A 24,857-nucleotide genomic window follows, 5' to 3' on the forward strand; every position below is an offset into this window, starting at 1 on the left:
TTACCTTTGAATCTTGAAAATTACAGTCTTAAAGCTTACTATGTCACCATACTGAATTTTGACCAATTCTCAGTGTGAATTGGCCTAAAAGTGTTTTCAAAAAAATGCCAACCTTCCATTTTAATCTGCAGCATTTCATATTTTACAGAAGCAGAATACTGTTTTGCAGGCCGGAAAGATGAGAGACTTTTGATAGTGCGCGAAGATTGATCTTCGATGCCTCTAAAGTATGCAATATTCTGTAGGTCCTTGGTGGAAGATCTTGAAAGATTTCATATCAAATATCCAGCCAGACAGACTTACCTAAAACATTTGGTGAAAGTTCCAATCCATGGAAGTTGAGCTACCAGAATATATATCTCAAACAATGTGCTCTCGGGAGCTGCTGAATGATGGGTCATATTCTTTTCACTTAACCATCTTCAAGTTAAAAGTTTAGATTCCTTTCATTCATACTGATCAAATTTCACCAGAAATAAGTCTTTCAAGATATCCAAATGGTGTTGCTCTCTTTATTCTTCAAGAAACATTCCCTTCTTTCTTGTCTTCCTTTTTGACTAATGACCAATTCCATCTGCACAAATGGATATTAGACCAGGAATAAAGTTTTGTGTATCAAGACTTCTCATTCAGTCAATTGCCAAATGAATTTCACTGACAACATTTACTAAATACCCGAGGTTGCTTCTGGGTCACTAAAAGTAATCAGGATATCAGGCATTCATTGAAAATTCCTTTTCGTATATTTCTGTAAGAACAGGTTACATTGATCACAAGGCTGCCAAACTTTAAGTAGTCCATTTGATCATCTTTACTATTACTTACTATTGATGTGGCCTCAGTGACTAAATGAATTTGAACAACATCTCAGATATGTGTAAATCATCTGGAAACTTGAGAGTTTTTTGTGTCCTGCTGGTCGTTTCAGCCATAGCATCTGACACGGCTGCTCATCTACAAGCTAACATTTTTCAATTAAAATCGATACACTTTGGCTTCATGCAGAATTAAATTAAAGACATTTCTCTATATTCATCATTCATCTCTTTTCGAAGTTATTGTAGTCTACAACAGTAGATTACACATGACAAGTGATGAAAGTTTAAGAACTTCATGTGTAAACACATTCTAGTAACTCTTTAAGCAATGAAGAATGCTAATAAATATGACACACTCGACATGGCAAAGAAGTATGGAAAAGACTATTTGGTGGCTGGGTTGATCTCATTCTCCATCATCCCGTCATGTTTTGATTTGTTGGGGGCACCATACCAGTCTGATACATCTGCATATTCTGACTCCTTAAAACATTTCCATGCCATCCTACAAAAACATATGATTATTTTTCAAGGGCTCCGAAAATTTCCTGGAAAATGAAGTTATTGAAATGAGTCTCCTCTCTATGTTTAAATTGATAGGTTATGTGTTTGTTGTTGATTCCTGATTAGCTTCGAGTCCTTTTCCAATATTAACTACATTAATAAACCTTAAGCCTTTACATGCCCTTACCCAGGTTATAGATTGGTGATTATTGCATATACAAGGCACTGCCATCAGCGATATTTCTCGAGTTATGATTTAGAATATTTACCTATTGAAGTATCAAGTCCTCGGTTCTGAAGTTCCCTATACTCCTGACATAAAGCACAGTATTCACAAAGACAATGAGTGATCAAATCCGGGGCAGGAGACTCAATCAGGTCATATCTGCTTCGAAGCCTTGTGTGATAAGTGAATGACAAGAAACATGGACATCCGACTAGACACGCAATTGCTCCCTAAATCAACCCACTAGTTGCACAGGCTGTATCAAGAACAAGGGGGAGGAAAACAATTAGGCATCATATAATTGCAGAATATTAAGATTTATAGCTGTGGGATAAGTAATAACATGTGTTGCCACTGTCAACAATCTCTGCAACTTGCCCGAATGTCAAGCAAGGGATGCAAAATGTCACAAAAGCTGAAAACACATGAAAATAAAACAATTGATCAATGTTATCTTCACACATATCTATTAAAAAAGGATAAAAATGCTACACCGTTCACAGGATCGTCAAAGCAATCAAATAATCCAGTCGTCCAAGCAACTGTGTTTGCTTTGGCAACATAAATACTTGTTTGCTGGACAGGCACATATTGTGGTACAGGTTGTGGATTTGATTGAAAATGGTAGTTGCTCGGAATTGGCTGCATTGGGTATTGACTTGGCTGATGAGCCATGGAAGGCGGATTTGTGAACTGATTTGGTACAGGGTATGTAACCTGAATCAGATTGCTCGGTCGGATCTGAGGAGGGGACTGCATAGATTGCATAAAGCCAAGTGAAACTGTCTGTGGGTTTGCTATCTGAGAGCGAGATACATGGTGATCAATATTCCGAGAATCAGAAGAACTGAAAGAAGGAGCTGAAGCTGCTTCAGAATGTGCCATTTTCATGAGGATACTGAACCACAAAGATCATCCTTTTCAGGAATTCTTGATGATCAGTTGAAAAGTTGGCCATTTAACGCTCAAAACAAAGTGCTTCTCTTGTTTTTTCCTACCTAGCCGGCGATGCCTTCCATGTCAAGAATGCCATCGGGATCTTTCCTGGAAATTGGCAACTCCCATAAAGATCCTCCAACATCTTAATTGTTTAATTTGTAGCCTTTGAAGGCATGAGCAGTACTGATACCCAAGCGAAGGAATTTAGGCTGCAGAAGCAACAAACCCACTATTGTCCCCAGAACAATGACAAGTGCTATCAAACATATTGCCATTTTGTTTCTTTTGGCAAAATCTTGCACTTTATCAAACTCCCTGTGGCTAACACTGCCCACCACGGCCGCAGTGGCAGTGGCTGTATTAGCTCTACTGTCATGTGTTCTAGGAGTCAGAAATTCTTGTACTGTATCATCATCTCTGGGGCTAACACTGCCAGAGGCAGTGGACGAGGTAGAGGCAGAGAAAGGGGAAGCTGTGCCGGCATTCGATATGGGAGAGCTCATCACTGATCTGGGCTGAGCTGATCTTCAAAGATGAATGTGCAAATTAATTGTCTAAATTGATGCTGAATTTTTTATGTTTAAAAGGAGCAAGCATTTGAAACGTTCATAACAAATTTAGCCTTCTTACTAGTTCCTCATATCAAGCCTGAAAGGTGGCCATTGGAGTGATGGCTCATCAGGGCATCAGGATTAATTCTGTCCACTAATACTTAGCTTTTAGTACTGTTTCAACAAGCTTAAATTCAGCTGTGATTAAGAGCATAAATAGTTTTATAATAACAGAATGTGTGTAAAAATAACAGGCCTTCCCATAGAGTAATGCATATTGTATTTGTACGTTGATGTTGCCCACTTTTTTCAAATAGCTTTATAATTTCAAGCCTCACGTATGCTAAATTTTACTAGTGTTGTTTACGCTTAAATGATGTAACAATATAATACTATTTGTCTCCACAACAGTAGGTTGTATCAGGCTCATTTCGGTGCAATCCATTGTGTCTAGGGATTGGCCTACTAACAGGGCAAGACTAGTAACATAATGCATATAGAGTCTTTGGATTGTGCCTTTGGAAACCCTTAATGAGTCTATCCACGCATTTTTATAGGGTAGGTCATATGTTTTGTAGGTTTGTTTACTAAATTATAATTTTTAAAGGATCGAATTAGATTAACCTATTGGCCTTGCTTTAAGACCCCCAACCCCCAACATAATCTGCATAATCCAAAATGCTAACAGGATCTGCAATTTTATAAATTATAGCAACAATGGGGTCTAAGCTAGGTCATGGCGTACCAAGCCCCATGCCATTTCAAAATACTTTCTCAAAATGTTAATCAAACCCCTTTCCCAAAGGTTGACAGCAAAATCGAATTATAAGTTGATTGAAATTATTGTTCAAAAATGTTAATTATATTCCATATTATATATTAAATACATTGACAAAAATGTCATTTGATCGATAAACTAATCTCTGATTTTGAGGATAGGAAAATAAAATTTTCAAATTCAAAGGGAGCGAAAGCAGTGTTTCAAAGTTTAGGCGCGACATAGTGATTCGGCCTATTTGAAAACATTTGCCAATCCCAGCAATGAAACGACAGCGTCCTTTTTAAAGGTAAAACGGTGCGTTTTATACAAAATTTGAAGGAAAATTTTACTCGAGTTCCAGAAAGCCCTAAAGTCCTCTCCTGCTTCATGTTTGAGTCGAGTTGAGTTAATGTACAAAACCCAAACGCTCTTTTAGCAACCAGTAAGCAGTAAACTCTCTACTTGTTTCGTAAAACGAAGAGAGAAGATGTCGCTTCGAGTGCTGAATCCAAACGCAGAAGTACTGAACAAATCAGCAGCACTTCACATGAACATTAACGCCGCCAAGGGCCTTCAAGATGTTCTCAAGACCAACCTAGGTCCCAAAGGCACAATCAAAATGTATGGTTTTTGTTTTTTTTTTTTTTCAGTTTCATTGTGAATGTATTTTGTTTCATTTTCTCTCGTTTTCTAGGCTTGTTGGTGGAGCCGGAGACATCAAGCTCACCAAGGATGGTAATACTCTCTTGAAAGAAATGGTTAGTTTTCCTCTTCTAAAATCCTAGATCTTTACTCTGTTTTTTTAGGTTTTGGGATCTGGAAGTTGAATCATTTTGTGGGTTTTACTGTTGGTTATGTATGGAATGACTAGGTTAATAAAGTAGCAAAGAAGCATTGCACATTCTAAATGCAGATAATTTCTTTTATATAGAAACTAATATAAACATGACTTGTAATGTATATGATTTGGTATTGAATTGGGATGGGGAACTTGTCTTTGAACCTTGGATGCCGGATCAATACCAGTATGCTTTTGCTCCTACTGATTTTACATTTTGTTGGCAAAGCTTACAGATAGAATTTTTTGTTGAAATGCTTGCAGCAAATTCAAAACCCAACAGCTATCATGATTGCAAGGACAGCTGTTGCTCAAGATGATATAAGTGGAGATGGCACAACTTCTACAGTTATTTTTATTGGCGAGCTGATGAAACAATCAGAGCGCTACATTGATGAAGGTTTGTAGTTGTAGACTCTATCAGATTAGACAGGTTCTCTTTTTTTTTTTTTTTGGTAGCAGACACATGGTTCACTGTTGTTTTATCTCGTTTCAGAATAAATGATATTTTGGCTCCATTTATTTTATCCTGGTGATGGGTTTATAAAATGTTTTTTTCACTTCAACTTCTTGAATTAGTGTTTCTCAGAGTTGGTTTAGTTATGGATTTCTGTGACACGGAATCTCTTCTTTTAAATTCAAGTTTTACTGGTTCTAATGGAAAATGTGTGATTTGTTTGGTTGCAATGCTGGGCACCTTGTTCTTATAAAACCAGTAACAAGCCATTTGTTTCTGTGTTGCATGTCTTTTTATTTTGATAGAACATAGCATTCTAGCAGTCATATTTTTTGGGGCTCAAAATATAAGTTAGGAATGTGCAGTGCTATCATAATCCTCTGCATGGGACTCATGTCTTTTTTAGGTATGCATCCACGTGTTTTGGTTGATGGTTTTGAGATTGCCAAAAGAGCGACTCTCCAGTTTCTTGAAAAGTTCAAGACTCCTGTTGTGATGGGTGATGAACCTGATAAAGAGATTCTGAAAATGGTTGCAAGAACAACACTAAGAACAAAGGTATTATTTGTTTCTTTTTCCTTTTCTATATCTGATTTAGTTTTCTCTTATTTGTGGTTTAGTTCTTACTTTATTTTCTTCTCTACAGCTATACGAAGCATTGGCAGACCAGTTGACTGACATAGTTGCTAATGCGGTTAGTGTGCCTAACATATTACAATTGCCTTTTAAAGCATCTTTTGCTAGTCAGCTAGCACTGTATTTTACAGTCAAGGGCAAACCTTTTGTATAATAGACTGGTTGAATATGGCAGGTTCTCTGCATTCGGAAGCCTGAAGAAGCAATTGATCTTTTTATGGTGGAAATAATGCACATGCGCCATAAGTTTGATGTGGACACACGCCTTGTATGATGTTCTTTCTTTTTTTATTTTTTTATATGCATTAATTTTTTTCCTGCTTCTTTACTCGGTTCTTCATGCTTGTTTTTATTTTGAAAATTTTATTTTAGGATTCTTTTATGTATACTGCCCTCTCCTAAAATCTTAATGAATTATATTTCATTTTAACAAAATATTGTGGTAAATGTCTATGTGGTTGTAATATGGAGTAACAATTGTGGTTACTATTTAGTCATGCCCGCTTTCACTTTGCCGTTTTGATGTTATTGGTGCTTAAAGACCTAAGAGACAATTCATTACAGTTATGTTTATTTTGGAGGCTGTTTGTTTGTGGATATCTCAGGGCTTTCAAAATATAAGTAATCATTTTGAATGTTTGACTCAAATTAGATTCCTTTTTTTTAGCATTCTAATTAAACCTACCTGTTCATAGTCCTTATAATAAAATTTCTTTCCTTTTTCATTCTCCTCTCCCTTGTGCTCTCTTTACAGATCATTGTTCCTCAATTTGGCTATGTTGTTTTCAGGTAGAGGGTCTTGTTCTTGATCATGGTTCTAGACATCCAGATATGAAGCGGCGAGCAGAGAACTGTTACATCTTAACATGCAACGTGTCATTGGAATATGATAAAAGGTACACATCTAGGAAGTATACTCCTTTTTTTGTCAGCGTACTTAGCTTTACATTGAGGTTTACATATTTATGTCAACATTTATAGGCATACATTGAGGTTTACATGCAAATATGTATACATTTAGATGTTGTGTGCAAACATGCTAAAACTAATAATGTTCTATCCACAGTGAAATAAATGCAGGATTTTTCTACTCCAATGCAGAACAGAGAGAGGCAATGGTTGCGGCCGAAAGACGTCAGGTTGATGAAAGAGTTCATAAGATTATTGAACTGAAAAATAAGGTACTGACTTCAAATGATTTTATTTGGGCAATGTGTTTGTGATGTTCTTGAGGCAGATATACTTGGCTTTACTGAAACATTCTGTCTGTTCATATGCAGGTTTGTTCAGGTAATGACAAAAACTTCATTGTTATCAATCAGAAGGGTATCGATCCCCCATCACTAGACCTTCTTGCTAGAGCAGGGGTAAGTTATGGACTGTTAACTATGTCGTGGATTAATGGCTTTCCTTGTAAAAGAATAATCTGTTATTTTAGATATTTATTCTGACCATATCCTTATTTTGTTTGCACTTTTCTAATTTATTGTGCAGATAATTGCCCTTAGAAGAGCAAAGAGAAGAAATATGGAGCGATTGGTATTAGCATGTGGAGGAGATGCTGTAAATTCTGTTGATGATTTAACTCCTGATTGTCTTGGTTGGGCTGGACTCGTATATGAGCATGTGCTAGGCGAAGAGAAGTATACATTTGTGGAACAAGTGAAAAATCCTTATTCTTGTACAATTTTAATTAAAGGTACTAGAAATTTGTTGATAATTCTAATTGAGTTAACTCATCAATATTTCTGATATCACACACATCATTTTATTTCCTTTTATGGCTATCTTATATTGTTTCTATCTTTAAAATGTGTAGGACCTAATGACCACACAATTGCTCAAATTAAGGATGCTGTGCGTGATGGGTTGAGAGCAGTTAAAAATACCATTGAAGATGAAGCCATTGTTTTGGTAACTTATTCTTAATTGATATTCTCTCAGAAATCTTATTAGTAGTTTTTGCATTAAAATTGTGATCTAGGATGCAGTATTTCTTTTCATCTGGTCAGATCTGTGAATTGTTTTTTATTAAAATGGTAGGTTTTATGTTTACTTTCCTAAGATTTAATCAGATGAAAATTGATTCATTAACTCATAGTTAGCAAGGAAGAACTATGCTCATGCTAGGTTATAGAAAGGCTGAGCACTTTGCAGGAACTACAACTGTTTTTTTTATTTGGCTTGTGTTGTTAATTTTGCCAATGAAAATTGAAGATGTGCTGGCACATTTTTCTTAAGGAGCGGTTATTGTTCTCTTACTTACAGTCAATTTATTGCTTTGTTCAACCGATTACACTTATTTGAATAATTAAGAAATAGGCTGTCAATGCATGCTTATATAAGCTGTTAATAAAATATGGATTGCCTGCTGCCCATAAGCTTTAGCACAAGTGGTGAAAGAGTGGGATGGGTGGCATTGGACATATTTTAGGTGTTGATTATTAATTTTGCCTTCAAAAAATTAATAATGTTATTTGTGTACCTTTTTTTTTTTTTTGGGGTGAGTTACATTCCTGATTGTGGTTCAGGGGGCAGGAGCATTTGAAGTTGCAGCCAGACAATACCTAGTCAATGAAGTGAAAAAGACTGTTCAAGGGGTATATTTTGTTTAATCTCCTTGCATAAAAGATTTGATTCAACAATGTTTGTCTCTTGAAATTTTGCTAATGTTTTCCAACTTGGAATAGCGTGCTCAATTGGGTGTTGAAGCTTTTGCCGATGCTCTTCTTGTTGTCCCTAAGACACTTGCTGAGAATGCTGGGCTTGACACTCAGGACGTGATCATTGCCCTCAAGGTATTCATACCTCTTTTGCTTGTAATGTACCTCTACCTTTTAGAATTTTGAGCAAAAAATAAGATTTATCATGTTGTATATCTTTTGGACGTTTCTTCAGGCGGAGCATGACAGAGGGAATGTTGTGGGATTAAACCAGCACTCAGGAGACCCTATTGACCCCCAGATGGAGGGCATCTGTGACAATTACTCTGTCAAGCGCCAAATTATAAACTCAGGGTACGCAAAAATATGTTTTAATGTCACTCCCATTGTGTTTTGCACTACTAGCCCTTTGTTCTATTCTACTATTTACCGCTTGATTATTGAAACTTGTAGTAGATTAACATTTTTAAGTTTTGTTTCAAGAAAGTGAGCCATAATAGTTTATTAATACTTCAGTTAATGGGTTTTTGTGGTTGAGCAACGAACTTGCTACTGTATTTTGCAGGCCTGTGATTGCATCTCAGTTGCTATTGGTGGATGAAGTAATTCGTGCTGGTCGAAATATGCGGAAGCCAAATTAGGTAGCTTCTTGATGTACTTAAGCATATAAATTTTGTCAAATGGAGGTTCTCTGGTAGTGTTCTATGGATAGTCAAGAACTGATAGAATGTGAAAGTGGGTGGTCATTTTGACGATTGTGAACACAGGCATCCATTTAAAACTTTTTATTGAGAGAATCCCCATTTAGATGTTCAATTTCTTCATGAATTAAACTAATTTTGTGCGATCTAGTGATTAAGCCAGTTATCCATGAACTTGTCTTTTTATGTTTCATCTTGCAACTAAATATGTGTTAGTTGATGTGCCCCATACTGCAGCATGCAAAAAATGGAATTTGGAAGCCAAAAAAATAAAGTGTTTGGATGAATATGATTCATGAAATCATCCTGCGGCGTTGTCTTTTAAATGCTAGAGGATTTTTTTTTTCTCTTTTCATGGGGAAGTGCTACTGTTAATTTTATCGATATTTTTTATTAAATTAAGGTTATATTTGAATTAAGTTAATTCAAGATCAAAAAATAAATTTAGTTTAATGAATTTAGTTCAAACAAATTTGAACTTCAATTTGAGGGATATTTAACCTGTTAAACTTACAAACTTAATATAAATTGACTAAAATAAAATTGTTTTGATATATATTCAATATATATTCATCAAGATAATATCGTTTTGTTTAACTACAGCATAAAATCAAACACAAAGCTCAGTTTTGCTTAAACTTGAATTGAGTATGAACAACTTTAAGTTCATTTGTTTAAGTTTGGTTCGCTCCAAATCCCTCTCTCCTTCTAGAAATTGCCTCAGTGACTAATGTTATCAAGAAACCAATATAGAATTTTTTGGTTCCTGCTAAAAAGAAAAGAAGGATGGCAACGTTTTTCAATGGCATGAGATTACTGGCTTGAATAATAAGAAAACGAATTCAAGCCGAGTCACATACACTACTGTCCATTGCTAGTTTTATTGTGACAGTTGTTATGCCAGAATTAGTCTTGATTTATATGGTGCAAAGAATATAGGTCTAAACAAATTGTGTATTATGCATCAAGGTATTTGTCCCCAATAAAAAGAAAATAAGTTTCACAAGCTCCATTGAAAACAAGATCATTTTTTCCACCAACCACCTCCAACCATGCTCCACAAATGCCAAAATAGAACCAAAAAAGTTCCTACAGAAGTGTAGAAGTGTAGCTTGTACATGTAGGAGGAGAAGAACCTCACACAGCAGATGCTCCACTGTGGGAATTCCATACACTAGGGGGTTGCGTATAGTTCAAAGTAAAATAATATTTTAATATTATTATATTACATCTAACTAAACATAATAATAATTTACAGTAAAAGTATATACACAAACAACGATATGTCATCATATAATCGGATATTGTTTTATCTTTAATTTTCAATTATCCAATTACATAATGATACATCGTTGTTTATGTATAAAATTGTGCATATAACACTACTCAATAATTTATATCTAGTAATTTTTTAGATAATATATTTTTGTGGTAATCTTTCATTTTTTATAATAAAAGATTATCCAAACCCAACGCACCCTAAATGTTGTCTTAATTGGCTGCAATCAATGAAGTCGAGCTTAGATTCTTGCAGCCTCCTTCCCATCCTGCTGAAGCATATATTCTCTTTTCATTTCTTCCAAGGCAGAATCATTAGTGCTGCAAAAACAAACCATGTAAGATACTTGAATATTCAGAACTCAATTGTTCAATCAGCTTAGTCTTTAAGATGATTATCATTTCTTAACTCTTATCTTGAACTTACGCAAGCCCACAATGTCAAGATTGAACTTCCCAACATTTCATCTTCTATTTTTGGGTTTCAATTTCTCTCAATAAGAGATTTATGAATGTGATAAAATCTCCACACCACAACCAACAAAGCCTCGTTTGAAATCGACATCCCCACACAACAGTTACAGCCAGTCATAGATGTAACATCCTTTTTTTTTTCCCTCTTTTATCTGCTTTGTAAATCAACTGCACGAACAGGGTTAAGGCTGCTGTTCTGTTAATCAACCCTCCCTTACTCTTATACATTAGTCCTATGTACCATTAATAAGATATGATTCATATTGTTGTACCAGTTGAGCTTTACGTGAACAAAGATAGCAATTATGCTGCCTCGGCAAAAACAAACAAATGCTAGAAACAACAATTTTGAGACAATAAAGAGATACAAAGTGTATTGAACTAAAGATAATTAGAGTGATTAAGTGCAAAAACAAAATGCTTCAACAAGTTCATTAGGTACCCAGTGAAAAGCGATAATAAAGAAACAATTATATGGAACTTGACAAAAAGGTGAAAATCAGTGCAAATGAATTGCCAAGTATTTATATTTATGGACTGGAACCAATCTCATACATAATCATCATTCCCCTATCATCTCTAAGCACATCTAATCATGTTAGATGAATAATGATATACTCAAGCAATACCAACCCTCGAAAGAAGCGCATTAATATACCAAATAAAAGCGCTCAGATTAATAATTAGTAGGTATAACATGTATATATACAATATAAGATGGCACAGGAGACGCAAAACCTTTTACATTTCACGCTAAAGGACCTGATGGTACAACAGTGACCAGGCACAGAATCTATGAACAAATAAAATATTTGCTCAGATGTTTAATAATCAAAACACATAGAGAACGAAATACATTTATGACCAATCTTGGTTAAAGTATCAAAATAATCATCATATAACACAATTTTCTCAGAAAAGAGGACTTCTCTTGGATACATTTTAGGATCCAAGAGTGAAACCTTCAATCACGGAAATACATTTCTATTTTATGTATAAAAGAAAAAATTACAAGTTCTGCTAGTCTGTGGCATAAATAGTTTGGAGATTATCCAAATGAAATCTATAAATATCTGAAGCTAATGTCAGCACAAAGTTGACCGAGAACATTTTCATTGTTTCTAGAACTTTGACTAAATTTTCATACAAGCATTTCCTCGAAAATTCATAGGTTGACAGCAGAAACATTGCCTCATGGAACACCAAAACTCTGTGCCGGACATGCACAAGAGTCTTAAGGTCAGCCTTGTGGGCATTCACCATGCAAAAATGTACTGAAAATGCCAACATCCTTTTGACATTTCTTTAAATAATTTTTTAAAAAAAATCAAAATTCTCCCACAAACGAAAAAAGAATAACTGCATTTTGTGCTTGAAATGGAAAGCATTTTCAAGCATAATTGCCTTCTGCAAAGCATCTTAAAGGTTTTATAGAAAAACACTTAATAGAAAAAAACCAATCAAGTGCTTATCTAGTCACTTTAAATACCTTATAAAAATGGATTTTTAGATGCCGTTCATCATCTAAATCATACCCTTGTCTATTTCAAAGCCAAAAAGTGCCCCTTACTCAGTTCTCTAATACTAATTCTGATAGCAGCAGCATTATCATATAGCTACAACCCAATAGATAATCTCATCCAAACAAATTCTTATAAATAAATAAATACATACTTGTTTCTCTGATAGAATAAAACTTACAATTGATGAAGGCAATTGTTTAACTCTTTCGCCTGTTTGCGACACTGCCACACAATCGAAATCGTTTTTCCGATGGCACACTCAGCATACTTGGACGTGTAACGATCACATTCTTTTAATGCCTTCTGCTTCATTTTACTCCGTAAAGCTACCATTTTTATTCAAAAAAAGAAAAAAAAAAAGGCAGCAACCCATTATTGCATTTTTTTTCAGCATAAACTTTGCGCAATCAAACAAAGTTTCAACGTATAAACAGTACCTTCTTCTACTTTCTTCTTCACGTGATTCTCGCGTGCTTCCTGAACGTATCCCATTCGACGAAGCTTCTCTGATAAAGTGATGTTTGTTTTGCCCCTTGCTCGGATTGTAGCAGCCGCGAGTCCTCGACGGGGAGGGAGATGTGAAGGTTAATTTATTTATTGGGCTTTGTAAAAAGCCCGATTGAAAATGTAGATTGGGCCTATTAAGCCCGGTTTAATAACCCGAGAGATGATGGGCTAAGCCCAACAATCTCCAGTTTAGGGTTGTTGTAATTTAATAAACGAGTAATATTATACGTATATATTTTTTATATATAATTTAGGTATACAGATGATATATCATTATATAATTAGGTATTACTTTATTTTTAATTTAAAATTATTCAATTATATGATAAACATCATCTAGTATACCCAAGTTGTATAACAAAAGTATATATGCATTAGTTTTATATTGAATAATTTATTTTTATAAAGAATTTTAAAAGGAAGTTTTTATAGTTTTTAGGATTGAAAGACTGTTTTTAGAAGAGTCAATTGAATTTGTTTTGTTATCGAGTCTTCTGTTCAAGCCTCAGTTGGTTTAGAAAGGTAATCATTTCTAGAGTTGGACTTAACCAAATTTGTTTGTTCTCGAATGTTATGTTAGTTTGATTGGAATTTGTTTGAGTCAAATTCAAATTGAAGTTAAGTTAAGAGGGTCAATTCATATTTAAAATTGAGTCAAACTTGAGTTAAAAAGAGTTTAATTTGGTCTGACTCGTTGATTGGATGAATAATTTGATATGGTTCAGATTTGACTTGAGTTCAATTCAATTTATGTCAACTATTATCAAAATGACTTCATTTTGCTTATTATTGGATGAGCCACAACATTTTGTTAATAAATCACATATTTGAATCATGAATTTAAATCGAACTTCAAACTTCAAACTTAGAGACTAGACAAACTCGAGCTACTCTTGCATTTGACTCAACTCGATTCGTATAAAAAAAGACTTTCAATCATCTCTCATTTTAACAACTTTTATATCGATAATTTAATAATAAAACTATATACGCAACTTTATGTATATATATATATATATAAAACGATGTGTCACTATATAATTAGGTATTATTTTATATTTAATTTTTAATTATTCAAATTAAAAAGAAATTAGTCTATAATTATAATTATAGTAATAATAAAGCTAAACTCTCTCTTAATTATTAAGGCTTGAGACCATAAATTGACTTGACCAAGCCTTTCACCAATAATAGAGCTAACGACTTCTTTGAATACTCAATACTATAACCCATAACATCATTCAAATTCAATTGTTGATAAGAACTAAATAAATTAGAAAGAATGTAAACTTCATAAATTTATAAGTTATTAAAATAGATATATCTAAATTTCAATTAAAATTTAAGGAACTATAGTGTAGATAACTTACTCATTGAGAATGGGGCCTCAAAAAATGTCTAGCTCTTGCGACTAATATCTCAAATTTCTAATAACCTAATATGTCATCAGAAGCGTGTAGATAACTCACACTATCTAAATATAGATTGCCACAAAAACGTGAATATGCAAGTTGCAACTTGATGTAACACATGTGGTGAATCTCATTCAAATAAGGAAAAAAATATATAAATTGTCCAATGTATGGTCATGTATCCACCATCAAAAAAGGTGTTCAAGTTGCCATAATGTACAATTAGACATAATCATCACCATGCATAATAGGTAGTCTGCTTCACGTTTAATGCAAAATGATTGTATTTTTCAAATAATGTATTAAATGTAAAGTAATTGAGTCAATCCACGTATATCATATCAAATATAAAGTGGTGACGCAACACCCAATAAACCTTTAATGTGTACCAATTTTAACCATATGTGTTACCCAAATGAGCTAGACATGTAGATTGCAAAACATCCAACTCTACGTGTCCCCCTAATCATCACAATATCTTCATCGCTCGACCAAGGGATCTTTTGGAATCTTTCCAGATCTTTTCTTGAAACTCTTTCATAATCTTTTTGACCTACTCAATGATTAGAGAGACAAACAAAAACTATTAACATAGTAAAACTCTTTGTAATTGTTTTCGGGGGTACAATTTTAAAATAATAATAACATAACAACGGGTGTAGATTCCCTCTAATAATCAACCTATTTTTTAAATTTTTAAATTTTATTATTACATAGCATTAAGTTGCATTATGGTTTATTTTTTTCAATTAAATAAAAAAAAAAAACTTGTCATAGTCATCCCCACCATGAACATCCTTTCTATAAGAAGACTTGTTCAAAGCTCATCACACTCCATTTATGATAAAGGATGTTTCACTTCTAGTTTCAATCTTTCAATCACATCATTTGCCCCACTTATATTTATTCATCATTGACTTCATTTTCTTTCAATTTCAAAAATATATGTTGATTTATGTGTTTTATTATTTATTTTTATACATGCAATTTGAACTTAATTCTTTATCATATTTAATTTTAAAAAAACTCTTTGTATGCAATTTGTGGATACAAGAATTTTTAATCAAAATGATATTCAGAAGAATTGTTATCACTATGATTTTTTAATAATAATTATTTTATAATTTATTTAAGTTTTTGTTTAGTTTAAATAATATTTTATTATAAAAAACAGAAAATTACCATAAAGTTAAATTATCGTAAAAGAGTATTTGATTTGAAGAATGTTTTATTACTAAAATTAAAAAACTAATTTGAGGATTACTGGATATAAATTATTACTATATTTGAGAAAAATGAATAGGTATAAATAATTATTGTGTTTAGTTAAAGGTAATAAAAAAATACCAGTATATTATTTTACTTAAATGTTCTTGAGTAAAATTATTCTAAAATATTTTTTATGTTATTTGTTATATTTATTGAAAATGAGATTGTTTTTGCCTTTAAGAAATTTAATAAATAAATATATAGTTATAATAAATTCAAACACCTCCTGAAATATTACTAATATAAATTATTACTATATTTGATAAAAATTGATAAGTATATGTAGATATAAACAACTATTATGTTTGATGAGATATAATAAAAAAATATTAAGATATTATTTTACCCAAATAGCCTTGAGTATAATTATTCTAAAATATTTTTCACGTTATTTATTATATTAATTAAAAGTGATGACATTTTACTCTTAAAAAATTATTAGGTAAAAATATAATTGTAATAATATTAAAATTACCTTAGTAATATTTTATACTTAAGATAAAGATAGTAGTTAGATTACTATCTATATTATCTGTCACATCACTATAGATAAAAAAATATTTCTAAAATCTTTTAATACCTACAAACTAAATAAAGTAATACAAGTAATATCTGATAGATTATTAAGGCCATTTTTACCAAGAAACAAACGTCCCTAAGAGTGTTCATATTGTAACTCTATCTTCATTCATTATTTTTTTTCAATTAAATGTTATTTTGAGAGTCCAACTATTTGAAGTAGGGGTGCAAAAATTTCTCTTTCGAATTTATTACACTTAGGGGGCATTTGGTTTGGGTAATGTTTGATTACTAAAATAGAAAGATTACCTTTGAAATAGATTACTTAGAAGATTACTGGGTATAAATAATTATTATGTTTGATAAAATTTGTAGATTGAATTTTATCCCTAAACCCTAAACCCAAACCAAACATAGTAGATTGAATTAAATAGTACTTAGCTTGTGCTTAATTATATGGCTCAAACTAAGCGTAAATTTGAACTTGTCAAGTTGAGAAATTTTTTGCTTGAGCTCAAATTTGAAAGATAAATGATCAACTCAAGTTAGAATGAAAAAAATTACACTTAAACCTTATAATTCATATATGACCAAATGACTTACTCCCACCTAAGGTTTAGTATAAATCTAAACTCACCCTCACTAAATTTTAAAAACTTAAATACTTACCCATCTGTTGGCCTTGACTGTTCCAGTTAGAGGTAAAATCGTCATTTAGAAATTTTTATTTAAACAAAGAGTTATTTATGTTTCTTTTTAGTTTTAAAAACTAACAATTTCTCCTAACTTAATTTTAAAAAAATTAATCTTTCACCCCACCATATATGGTTTTTAGGGTTTTATATTTTAGAATGAATTTGTCCCCCTCAAACTTTATTGCACTTACACCCCTCAAAAACTTCATTTCATCTTTCCAACAACTATTCTTCCTAGCATTTCTCTCTTGCAACATCTCCTCTCTCTCCCTGGTAATTTCCTGATGTAGAAACCATCAAAAACTAGTCAAAATGGTTTTTGATAATATTTTTGTGCACTGAGTTTCCTAAAATAATGACAAATTGTGACAAAGATCGGAGCGAAATGTTGATCTTTGACATCTTTCATCTTTGAGAAACATTGATCTGAGTTTCCTAAAAACCAAGGACGTCAAAGATTGGCATTTTGTGCCAATATTCATCTCAATTTGTCACCATTTTAGAAACTCTATGGGCAAAAATCTGACCATTTCGACCTCGTCCATGGCATAGAATGTTGTAATTGGTGTCGATGGTCATCCGCACTAGAGGAAGAAGGTTAACTGTCATTGGAGAAAGTTTGTTGGAGAAGGAAAGTAAAAGAGAAAACCTAGGGGCTAAATGGTTACTTTTCAAATTTGGGTGGGAGGAAATTTGTTAGTTTTTAAACCTTAAGAGAGAAAATATGATAAAATTTTAGTTTTTTAAATATTTTTAACTAAATAACAATTTTACCTTTAACTGTAACAACAAAAACTAATAGATGGGTAGGTATTTAAATTTTCAAAAATTAGCAGAGGTAAATTTGGGTTTACACTAAATCTTAGGTGGGAATAAGTCATTTGGCCTTTATATATTTATTAATATGTTTATAATTTAAAGCCAATAGATAAGATTGTATCAGTGTAAATATAAAGTTTAAAACTTTTAAGAAATACTTGAAATAGCTCACTAAATCGGTTAACAATAAACTAAAGTTCACTCATTGCCATTTTTGTTATCAATTAATCAAGTTTTGTCATAGTCCAAATTGCATGAATTCATTAAGAATTTGTTTAGTCTTATGGCCTGAATTTGGGGCATTTGCTTGTGTCTCAATTTTTGGTGGAGAGTCTAAATTTTAGGGTTTATCTTCACTATTAACACTTTCTTCTCCAAATAGATTTGACATTAACTTATTAATAATTTATTCTAAAAATTATCATATACTCATATTATATAATCCAATTATTGTGAAAGGATAAGAAAGTAATTTTATGAATTTTTTTATTTTCTTTTTTCCTCTTTTATTTTAATTTTTCCTCTTCCTTTTATTCTTTTTATTTTTATTTTCCTTTCTATTTTTCCTTTTCAAAAGTTTAGGGATGAGTCAAAATTTTTGAAAATATCAAGTGTTTTAACTAAAAATTTTAGGGGGTTTTGGTATTTTGAAAATAGTTTTAAAAGTATTTTTGAAATTTTTAAAATTTTAACATACGTTTTGTTAATTTAAAAAATAACTATAATATCTCAAAAAAATGATTAAAACATAATTTTTTAAAATTGAGCTTAAAGTTTTAATTTAATTTAGGAGTTTAAGTGAAAATTTTAGACCGGCAAAAATTATATTTATATTAAGTAATAATAATTGATTTTTAATTTTAATAAAAAAACAAAATATTTTCTAGAAAAATCAAATAGATTTACAATGGATATGGATGACAAATTGGAATTTGACTTTTTGAAACCTAAAAGGTGGACACGGTAATTTCTTCAAACCTTAGGTGAGACATCGAATTTGGCCTGTTAAAAATATTGAAATTTATTTATAATTTGTAAGTGGATATTTAACATTTTTTAAAAGTTGTTTTCATGGTTGGAACTAGGGATGACCATTTGAGTCTGACTTTAGGGGTTCGACCTTAACGGGAAGGAAATTCCCTAAAAGAAACGAGGAAGGGGACGGAGATGAAAAAAATCTCCGCAATCGAGGACGGGCCAGGGATGGAGATGCATGTGTCCCCTCCCCGCCCCTATTCCTGTCTCTATCCCTTTATAGTAATATATTTATTTAAAATATTAATATAGTTTTATAATTTTAAATTATTTATGTTTTTCAAATTGATTTAGATTTTTGTTGTATATATTAAAAGAGTTAATATATTATATTTATGATATTTGAAATAATAAATTAATTTTAATTTTGCTTAATTTTGTTATTTAATATATTTATATTGTATTTATAAGATAAAAAAATATTTTTTTTACAAGTATGGGAAAGAGATTTTTCTCTACGGGATGGGGAGGGGATAAAAAGGAGATTTTTTTTTTATAGAAGAGACGGGAATCATTTTTATCCCTATAACGGAGATGAATCCTGGATGGGGATTGATATCCCATATGGGGACGGGACCCCTCCCATTGCCATCCCTAGGTGGAACTAGGGATGGCAATGGGGAGGGGCGGGGAGGGGATATCAATCCCCGTCCCCGTCCCCGTAGGGTATCTCAATCCCCGTCCCCGCCCCGTCCCCGTTGCGGGGATAAAAAATAATCCCCGTCCCCTCCCCGCGAAGGAAAATCCCCTCCCCATCCCCTCCCCGTCCCCGCGGGGAAAAATCCCCTCCCCATACCCATAAATATAAATTTTAATTCTTTTATATATTTCAATAAATAAAATAAATCATATTTTTTCAAAATATCACTTGCTACAAGAGCTATAAAATATTCTTTGTTATTTTAGTTCAAATATAAAGTTTTCATAAAATCTAACAATATACAATAATCAATCTCTTCATTAGTAGCTCTTCATGTATGTGATTTAGGGTAATTTTATAATAACATTAAATTTAACACTTTTCATTCACTTCAATTGATTTTATTAAGTTTATAATTTATTATTTTTTGTGTGTAAAACCTAGTGGATTGACTAACTAAGTTTTGAAGTTGAAATAAAATTAATTTGGTGCATTTACATTTTATGATAATGAAATTCTAGGTTTTTTTTAATATATTAGATTAATAGTTTAGAAATTAGTAAAAACTAATAATTGATAATTAAAAAATTAGTAAAATTAAAGTTATAGTTTTAATAAATCATAATGTAAAATTTTCTAAAACTTAATAGTTTAGAAATTATTATATTAATATATTAGATTTAGGGGTGGGAAGGGGATGGGGAGGGGAGGGGAGGGGAGGGGATGGGGCGGGGAGGGGCGGGGCGGGGAGGGGAGGGGCGGGGCGGGGACACATGTATCCCCGTCCCCGATTATGGGATTTTTTTTATCCCCATCCCCGCCCCTTTCCCCGTTTTTATCGGGGAATCCCCTCCCCGTTAGGGTCGGGGAGGGTCGGGGCCCCTAAAGTCGGGTCCAAATTGCCATCCCTAGGTGGAACCTGTGAAAGAACAAGACAGAAGCATAACGTGCGCGTGAGTTAGTGCGAGTGTGCGTGCGTAAATGTGTTTTCAGAGTTGACGGTCAACGCCAGCGTGGCTGACATCCAGGTTGATCGACCTTCACGGATTCTCCGCTGCCTAAGAGTTGTCGCCTTCTCATTGGACCCCTTCCTCCCCCCACTGCTTTTCTTTATTTAAACTTCGCATTTCTATTCTCAACAATCTACTCCCGTCCTCACACGGTGCCCTTATACGGTGCGTTTAACGCTCTTCTCTGTCTTTCTCTTTTTCCCCTTTAGGGTTGCTCAAGGGTTTCAGATCTTTTACTTAATATTATTATTTGCCTTTCGTTTGTTGTTGGTGATTTCTTTTTGTTACATCCGAAGGTATTGCTTGACTGATCTCTTGTTTGGGGTCCTGATTTAGTTGATTTTAGTGTTTGATGATTCGATCCGTTGAGAGGTGGTCATTTGGTAGATCTGTTTAGTTCTTCTTTTCTGAAATCTGTTTGGTTGCCGAGAAACTGTTGGAAGTGAAGACCAATTGCTTATTTGATTATTTGACTTTGATTCTTCGGAGGAACAAGAACTTCCGAGTTGAAATTAGTCTTGTTATTGCTTTTATTCTTCGTTGGATCTGTTTGGCTGCAGCAAAATATTGGAGGGGAAGGGAAATTTTTTATTGACTTTGATTTTCTTTTGTTGTTGAGACTCAGAAGCTAAATTTGTACTTGAAATTAGTTTGAAATTTCTTCTTTAGATGATTTGAGGTTTTTTTATGTTTTTATTGGCCGAAAATTTATTGTAAGCTGAGAAAATTGATTATTTGGCTTGGTTGGCAAATATTGAGACTGAGGCTAAGAGGTTTAGGGTTTCAACTAGTCAGATCACTATTTAACCTGCATGATACTCGATTTGAGCTGATGTTGTGTTTTTGGCTGTTTGGATACCTACAAAATGCTAAGAATGAAAAGAATAGTGTTATCTATTCGGAACTGTGAAGATCTCTTCATTAATGATTTTAAAGTAACTTTTTGGTTCACTTGAGGTTTTTTTTCTTTTTGGGAGTTTAAAATATGATATAAGATCAGATTTACCGGTATTGAATTAGTTATGTTGACTAGAGAAGTGTACTGTGATCTGTTTGCATGCTGAGAAAGTCTTTGAAAATAGATGGAATTCATTCTTTGTTAAATTAATTAATAAAAGAATGATCTTTAAGTTGTTTGATGTTAACAGCATTCAATTGATGAACTTGTTAGATCTGTTCACAGATAGATTGTTATTGTTATGTGACACCATGTATATAATGAAGTCAGAAGACATCTGATTTACTGATATATAAGGCATAATCTTTTTTGTGTGTCAAACTAACTTGAATTAGCTTTCAGAATTGCGTTTTAGATTAATATAGCGAAGATGTCGCCTATTGATTCAACTCGTGAGGAAAATGTTTACATGGCCAAGTTGGCTGAGCAAGCTGAACGTTATGAAGAAATGGTGGAGTTCATGGAGAAAGTTGCAAAGACAGTTGATGTTGAGGAGTTAACTGTGGAAGAAAGGAACCTTCTCTCTGTTGCTTACAAGAATGTGATTGGTGCCAGGAGGGCTTCATGGAGGATCATCTCTTCCATTGAGCAAAAGGAAGAGAGCAGGGGAAATGAGGACCATGTATCAGTCATCAAGGAGTACAGAGGCAAAATTGAGGCTGAGTTGAGCAAGATCTGTGATGGAATCTTGAACCTCCTTGAGTCACATCTCATTCCCTCAGCCTCTTCTGCTGAGTCCAAGGTGTTTTATCTTAAGATGAAGGGTGATTACCACAGGTATTTGGCTGAGTTCAAGACTGGTGCTGAGAGGAAGGAAGCTGCTGAGAGCACTTTGTTGGCCTACAAGTCTGCTCAGGTGTTGATAATGTTCTTTTGTCTAAGCATAAAATTTCATTCTTTCTGCGGCAAAATTTTATTTACCTTTTCCAGCATGGATTTGTTTGTTTGAGCTACCATTGATGTTTGTACAGGATATCGCTTTGGCTGAACTTGCTCCAACTCACCCAATAAGGCTGGGACTTGCCCTCAACTTCTCTGTGTTCTACTATGAAATCCTTAACTCACCTGATCGTGCTTGCAATCTCGCCAAGCAGGTGTGTATACTTAACTACTTTAATTCTTTTTAATATGTTCGTATTTCGACAATCTGGAAAAAAATGTGATGCTGGCTGATGTAGGAATTTGTCACTCATAATGGTAAATTTTGGTTCCATTGTTTATTTCTGGGTTCTTCTGTGCTTATCTTTAATTGATATACTGGCTTATAATTTGAACTTTGGTGAAAAAGAATAAATTTAGGATAAAGGCTAATTCTTTACCTTTGCAACAAATTCTTTGAATGATTATATGCTTTAAAAAGATGGTCTGTTATTTACCTGACCCTGTTAAATATAAGCCTTTTGTTGGAATTACTCTGTTAAGAATCTCATTGAATATAGAGTAATCTATCATATAAATTATGTACCCTGATACTTATGTTTATAAAAGTCTAAATTGAGTGCATGGCATACGGCATGAAATAAGACTTAAAATTAGTTGATTCTTTAAAATAAGAGTGATTCTTGTAGTCATTAGTATTATTTCCTGCCTCATATTTGTATGTGTCTTGCTGTTACTACTCAAACTGTTGATGATTATGTTTTGCATTTGGTCTCTCTGATTTTGGGTCTGGTGCTTTACAAACCTTTTCATGAAGGATTTAATAATTAGTGGGAATAAGCATATATAACTGCAGGAAATCATTTACAATATTTCATGTACTGAAATAGTTTTACTACTCTTGCTTGGCAGGCATTTGATGAGGCTATCTCTGAGCTGGATACATTGGGTGAAGAATCATACAAGGACAGTACATTGATCATGCAACTTCTCCGAGATAATCTTACACTTTGGACTTCCGATATCCCTGTATGTTCTCCTGCTATGTCTCAATCATTAGTTCCCTGTGTGTGAGTAGCATGTGTTAGTTTGGCCTAGTCAGAATTGGTTGATAACCCTCATTGCACCACAACTAGACTGAGGTGTGATTTTTTGTCTGTCAGATTGAAATAGGGCATTATCACTATTTGGTCCAAGTACCAGAAAATGCATAATTTAAATTTGGCTTGAATTTGTTTATCACTTATGTGATTAATAATCAGACAGATGTTAAATGATCTCATTGTTTGAGATGCATGCCTATCCACTCTGTTTATGAATGACTAAATCATTTTTTTCTTAAAGGGTTCTGATGCAAAAAACTGCATTATTATGCCATTTATTTTTAATTCCATTTCCTGTTTGATGAATTTGCTGTTCTTGATTATAGGATGAAGCTGGGGATGAGATTAAGGAAGCATCAAAACGTGATTCGAGCGAAGCACAGCAGTGATGAGTTCAGTTTATAGGATATGTACTATGTATTTTTATCTTGTGGCTTTTAGTCTACATGCATGCCATGTGGACAGTTGTAGCAGGATTTCATGAACTGATAATCTTGAGTGTTGACAACACACAGGATTGAAATCTTTCAACAGATCGTAAACTAGCTTAAATTATTGATTAGAAGAATTTGATCTGGCTATCGTGTAGTTTTTTGAGTGCAATGCTGTGGTTTGTTGAAATTAGGTGTTCTTGAGTTCAAATTAACATTTAGAACTTCAACTACTTGATTGATTTATGTAAATCTTCAGCTTAGTAATGTGGGTTTTAACAAAATGGATGATTCGGTCCTTGGTGTATTTTGATTGTCGCAAAGGCAAAGCTGGAACTGGCGTCACCGGTGTTACCAGTGGTTGCCTGGTTGCCCAGCTATGGACTTACGCCATGTGATGTCAATTGTATATCTGGTTTTTAGTTGTCTTTTGAGACCATTTGGTAGGAAAGCTTGCGGTATGCCCTGTACTTCCTTGCTCTGCCGAATTGATGACCTTTGTTTCATCCTTTAAGATTAAATGTGCCTAAGTCTCGACAGTAGGCCTACTTTTGCTCTACTAAGTTCAAGTATAGATAAGGTTTTGTATACAAATTCACATCTCTCGCTGACATGTAGAACATGTTTTCCCTGAAATGGCAAAAATTTTACAAAAGGTCACGTCAATGTATGGCACAGCATATCCCTGCCTGTTAAATGTTAAAATTTAGTGGCTATGGAGTGAGATGTGAAACATATCTATATAAATTTAAGCTCTTTTTAATAATATATTGGGATTAATTTTTAAATTATCTTAATTAACGATGGTGGATGATTCACTAAACCGGATAAGGATTAGGATAAAATTCAATTAAATGGCATCAACTTTTTTCTTTTTCTGCCAAAGAACTAATTTTTACCTAAATATTAGTGTTTTCTTAAGTTCTTATATATTAATTTTAAAAATCTCAAACATTTACTCATATATTAATTTTTGCAGTTAGTATCGAAAGTGAAATGGCTATTTAGTAAAAATATTTTAAAAAATTAAAAATTTATCGTATTTTTTTTATAAGTTTAAAAATCTAACAGTTTTTTTTCTATTTTTACTATAAGTTTGAAAATTCACCATTTTTCTTCTAGGGTTTTGATCTCCTCTCTCTGGTGACAATTCTTTCTTCGATCATTGACTTATCTCTCTTTTCCAATCTTTCTACTGCCTTGTCTTAGCTA

The 24,857-nt window shown here is 33.1% G+C and overlaps 3 protein-coding genes across 4 annotated transcripts; 2 read left to right on the plus strand and 1 right to left on the minus strand.

Moving 5' to 3' along the window:
* The first annotated feature begins 4,153 nt into the window (after window positions 1-4,153).
* Window positions 4,154-9,263, plus strand: LOC123198373 (T-complex protein 1 subunit zeta 1-like). The gene is made up of 15 exons (XM_044613068.1): window positions 4,154-4,419; window positions 4,493-4,556; window positions 4,901-5,036; window positions 5,500-5,651; window positions 5,740-5,787; window positions 5,905-5,997; window positions 6,519-6,625; window positions 6,796-6,910; window positions 7,010-7,096; window positions 7,224-7,428; window positions 7,549-7,643; window positions 8,261-8,329; window positions 8,420-8,527; window positions 8,628-8,746; window positions 8,958-9,263. Exons 1-15 carry the CDS (start codon window positions 4,286-4,288, stop codon window positions 9,031-9,033), a joined length of 1,608 nt encoding a protein of 535 aa, XP_044469003.1. The 5' UTR covers window positions 4,154-4,285; the 3' UTR covers window positions 9,034-9,263.
* A 766-nt stretch (window positions 9,264-10,029) lies between these two features.
* LOC123197558 (uncharacterized protein DDB_G0275933-like) lies at window positions 10,030-12,956 on the minus strand. The gene is made up of 3 exons (XM_044611875.1): window positions 12,806-12,956; window positions 12,547-12,694; window positions 10,030-10,692 (listed from the first exon to the last, which is right to left on the minus strand). Exons 1-3 carry the CDS (start codon window positions 12,858-12,860, stop codon window positions 10,614-10,616), a joined length of 282 nt encoding a protein of 93 aa, XP_044467810.1. The 5' UTR covers window positions 12,861-12,956; the 3' UTR covers window positions 10,030-10,613.
* Window positions 12,957-20,281: 7,325 nt separating this feature from the next.
* On the plus strand, window positions 20,282-23,802 carry LOC123197896 (14-3-3-like protein A). Of its 2 annotated transcripts, none has more exons than XM_044612398.1 (5): window positions 20,282-20,439; window positions 21,575-22,088; window positions 22,204-22,326; window positions 23,024-23,140; window positions 23,541-23,802. In XM_044612398.1, exons 2-5 carry the CDS (start codon window positions 21,603-21,605, stop codon window positions 23,601-23,603), a joined length of 789 nt encoding a protein of 262 aa, XP_044468333.1. In that variant the 5' UTR covers window positions 20,282-20,439; window positions 21,575-21,602; the 3' UTR covers window positions 23,604-23,802. The 2 variants fall into 2 exon arrangements, with proteins under 2 accessions (XP_044468333.1, XP_044468334.1); XM_044612399.1 differs by having other exon boundaries at window positions 20,432-20,570.
* The last annotated feature ends 1,055 nt before the right edge of the window (window positions 23,803-24,857 follow it).

This window comes from Mangifera indica, chromosome 15, assembly GCF_011075055.1.
Source record: "Mangifera indica cultivar Alphonso chromosome 15, CATAS_Mindica_2.1, whole genome shotgun sequence".
NCBI classification, from domain to species: Eukaryota; Viridiplantae; Streptophyta; class Magnoliopsida; order Sapindales; family Anacardiaceae; genus Mangifera; species Mangifera indica.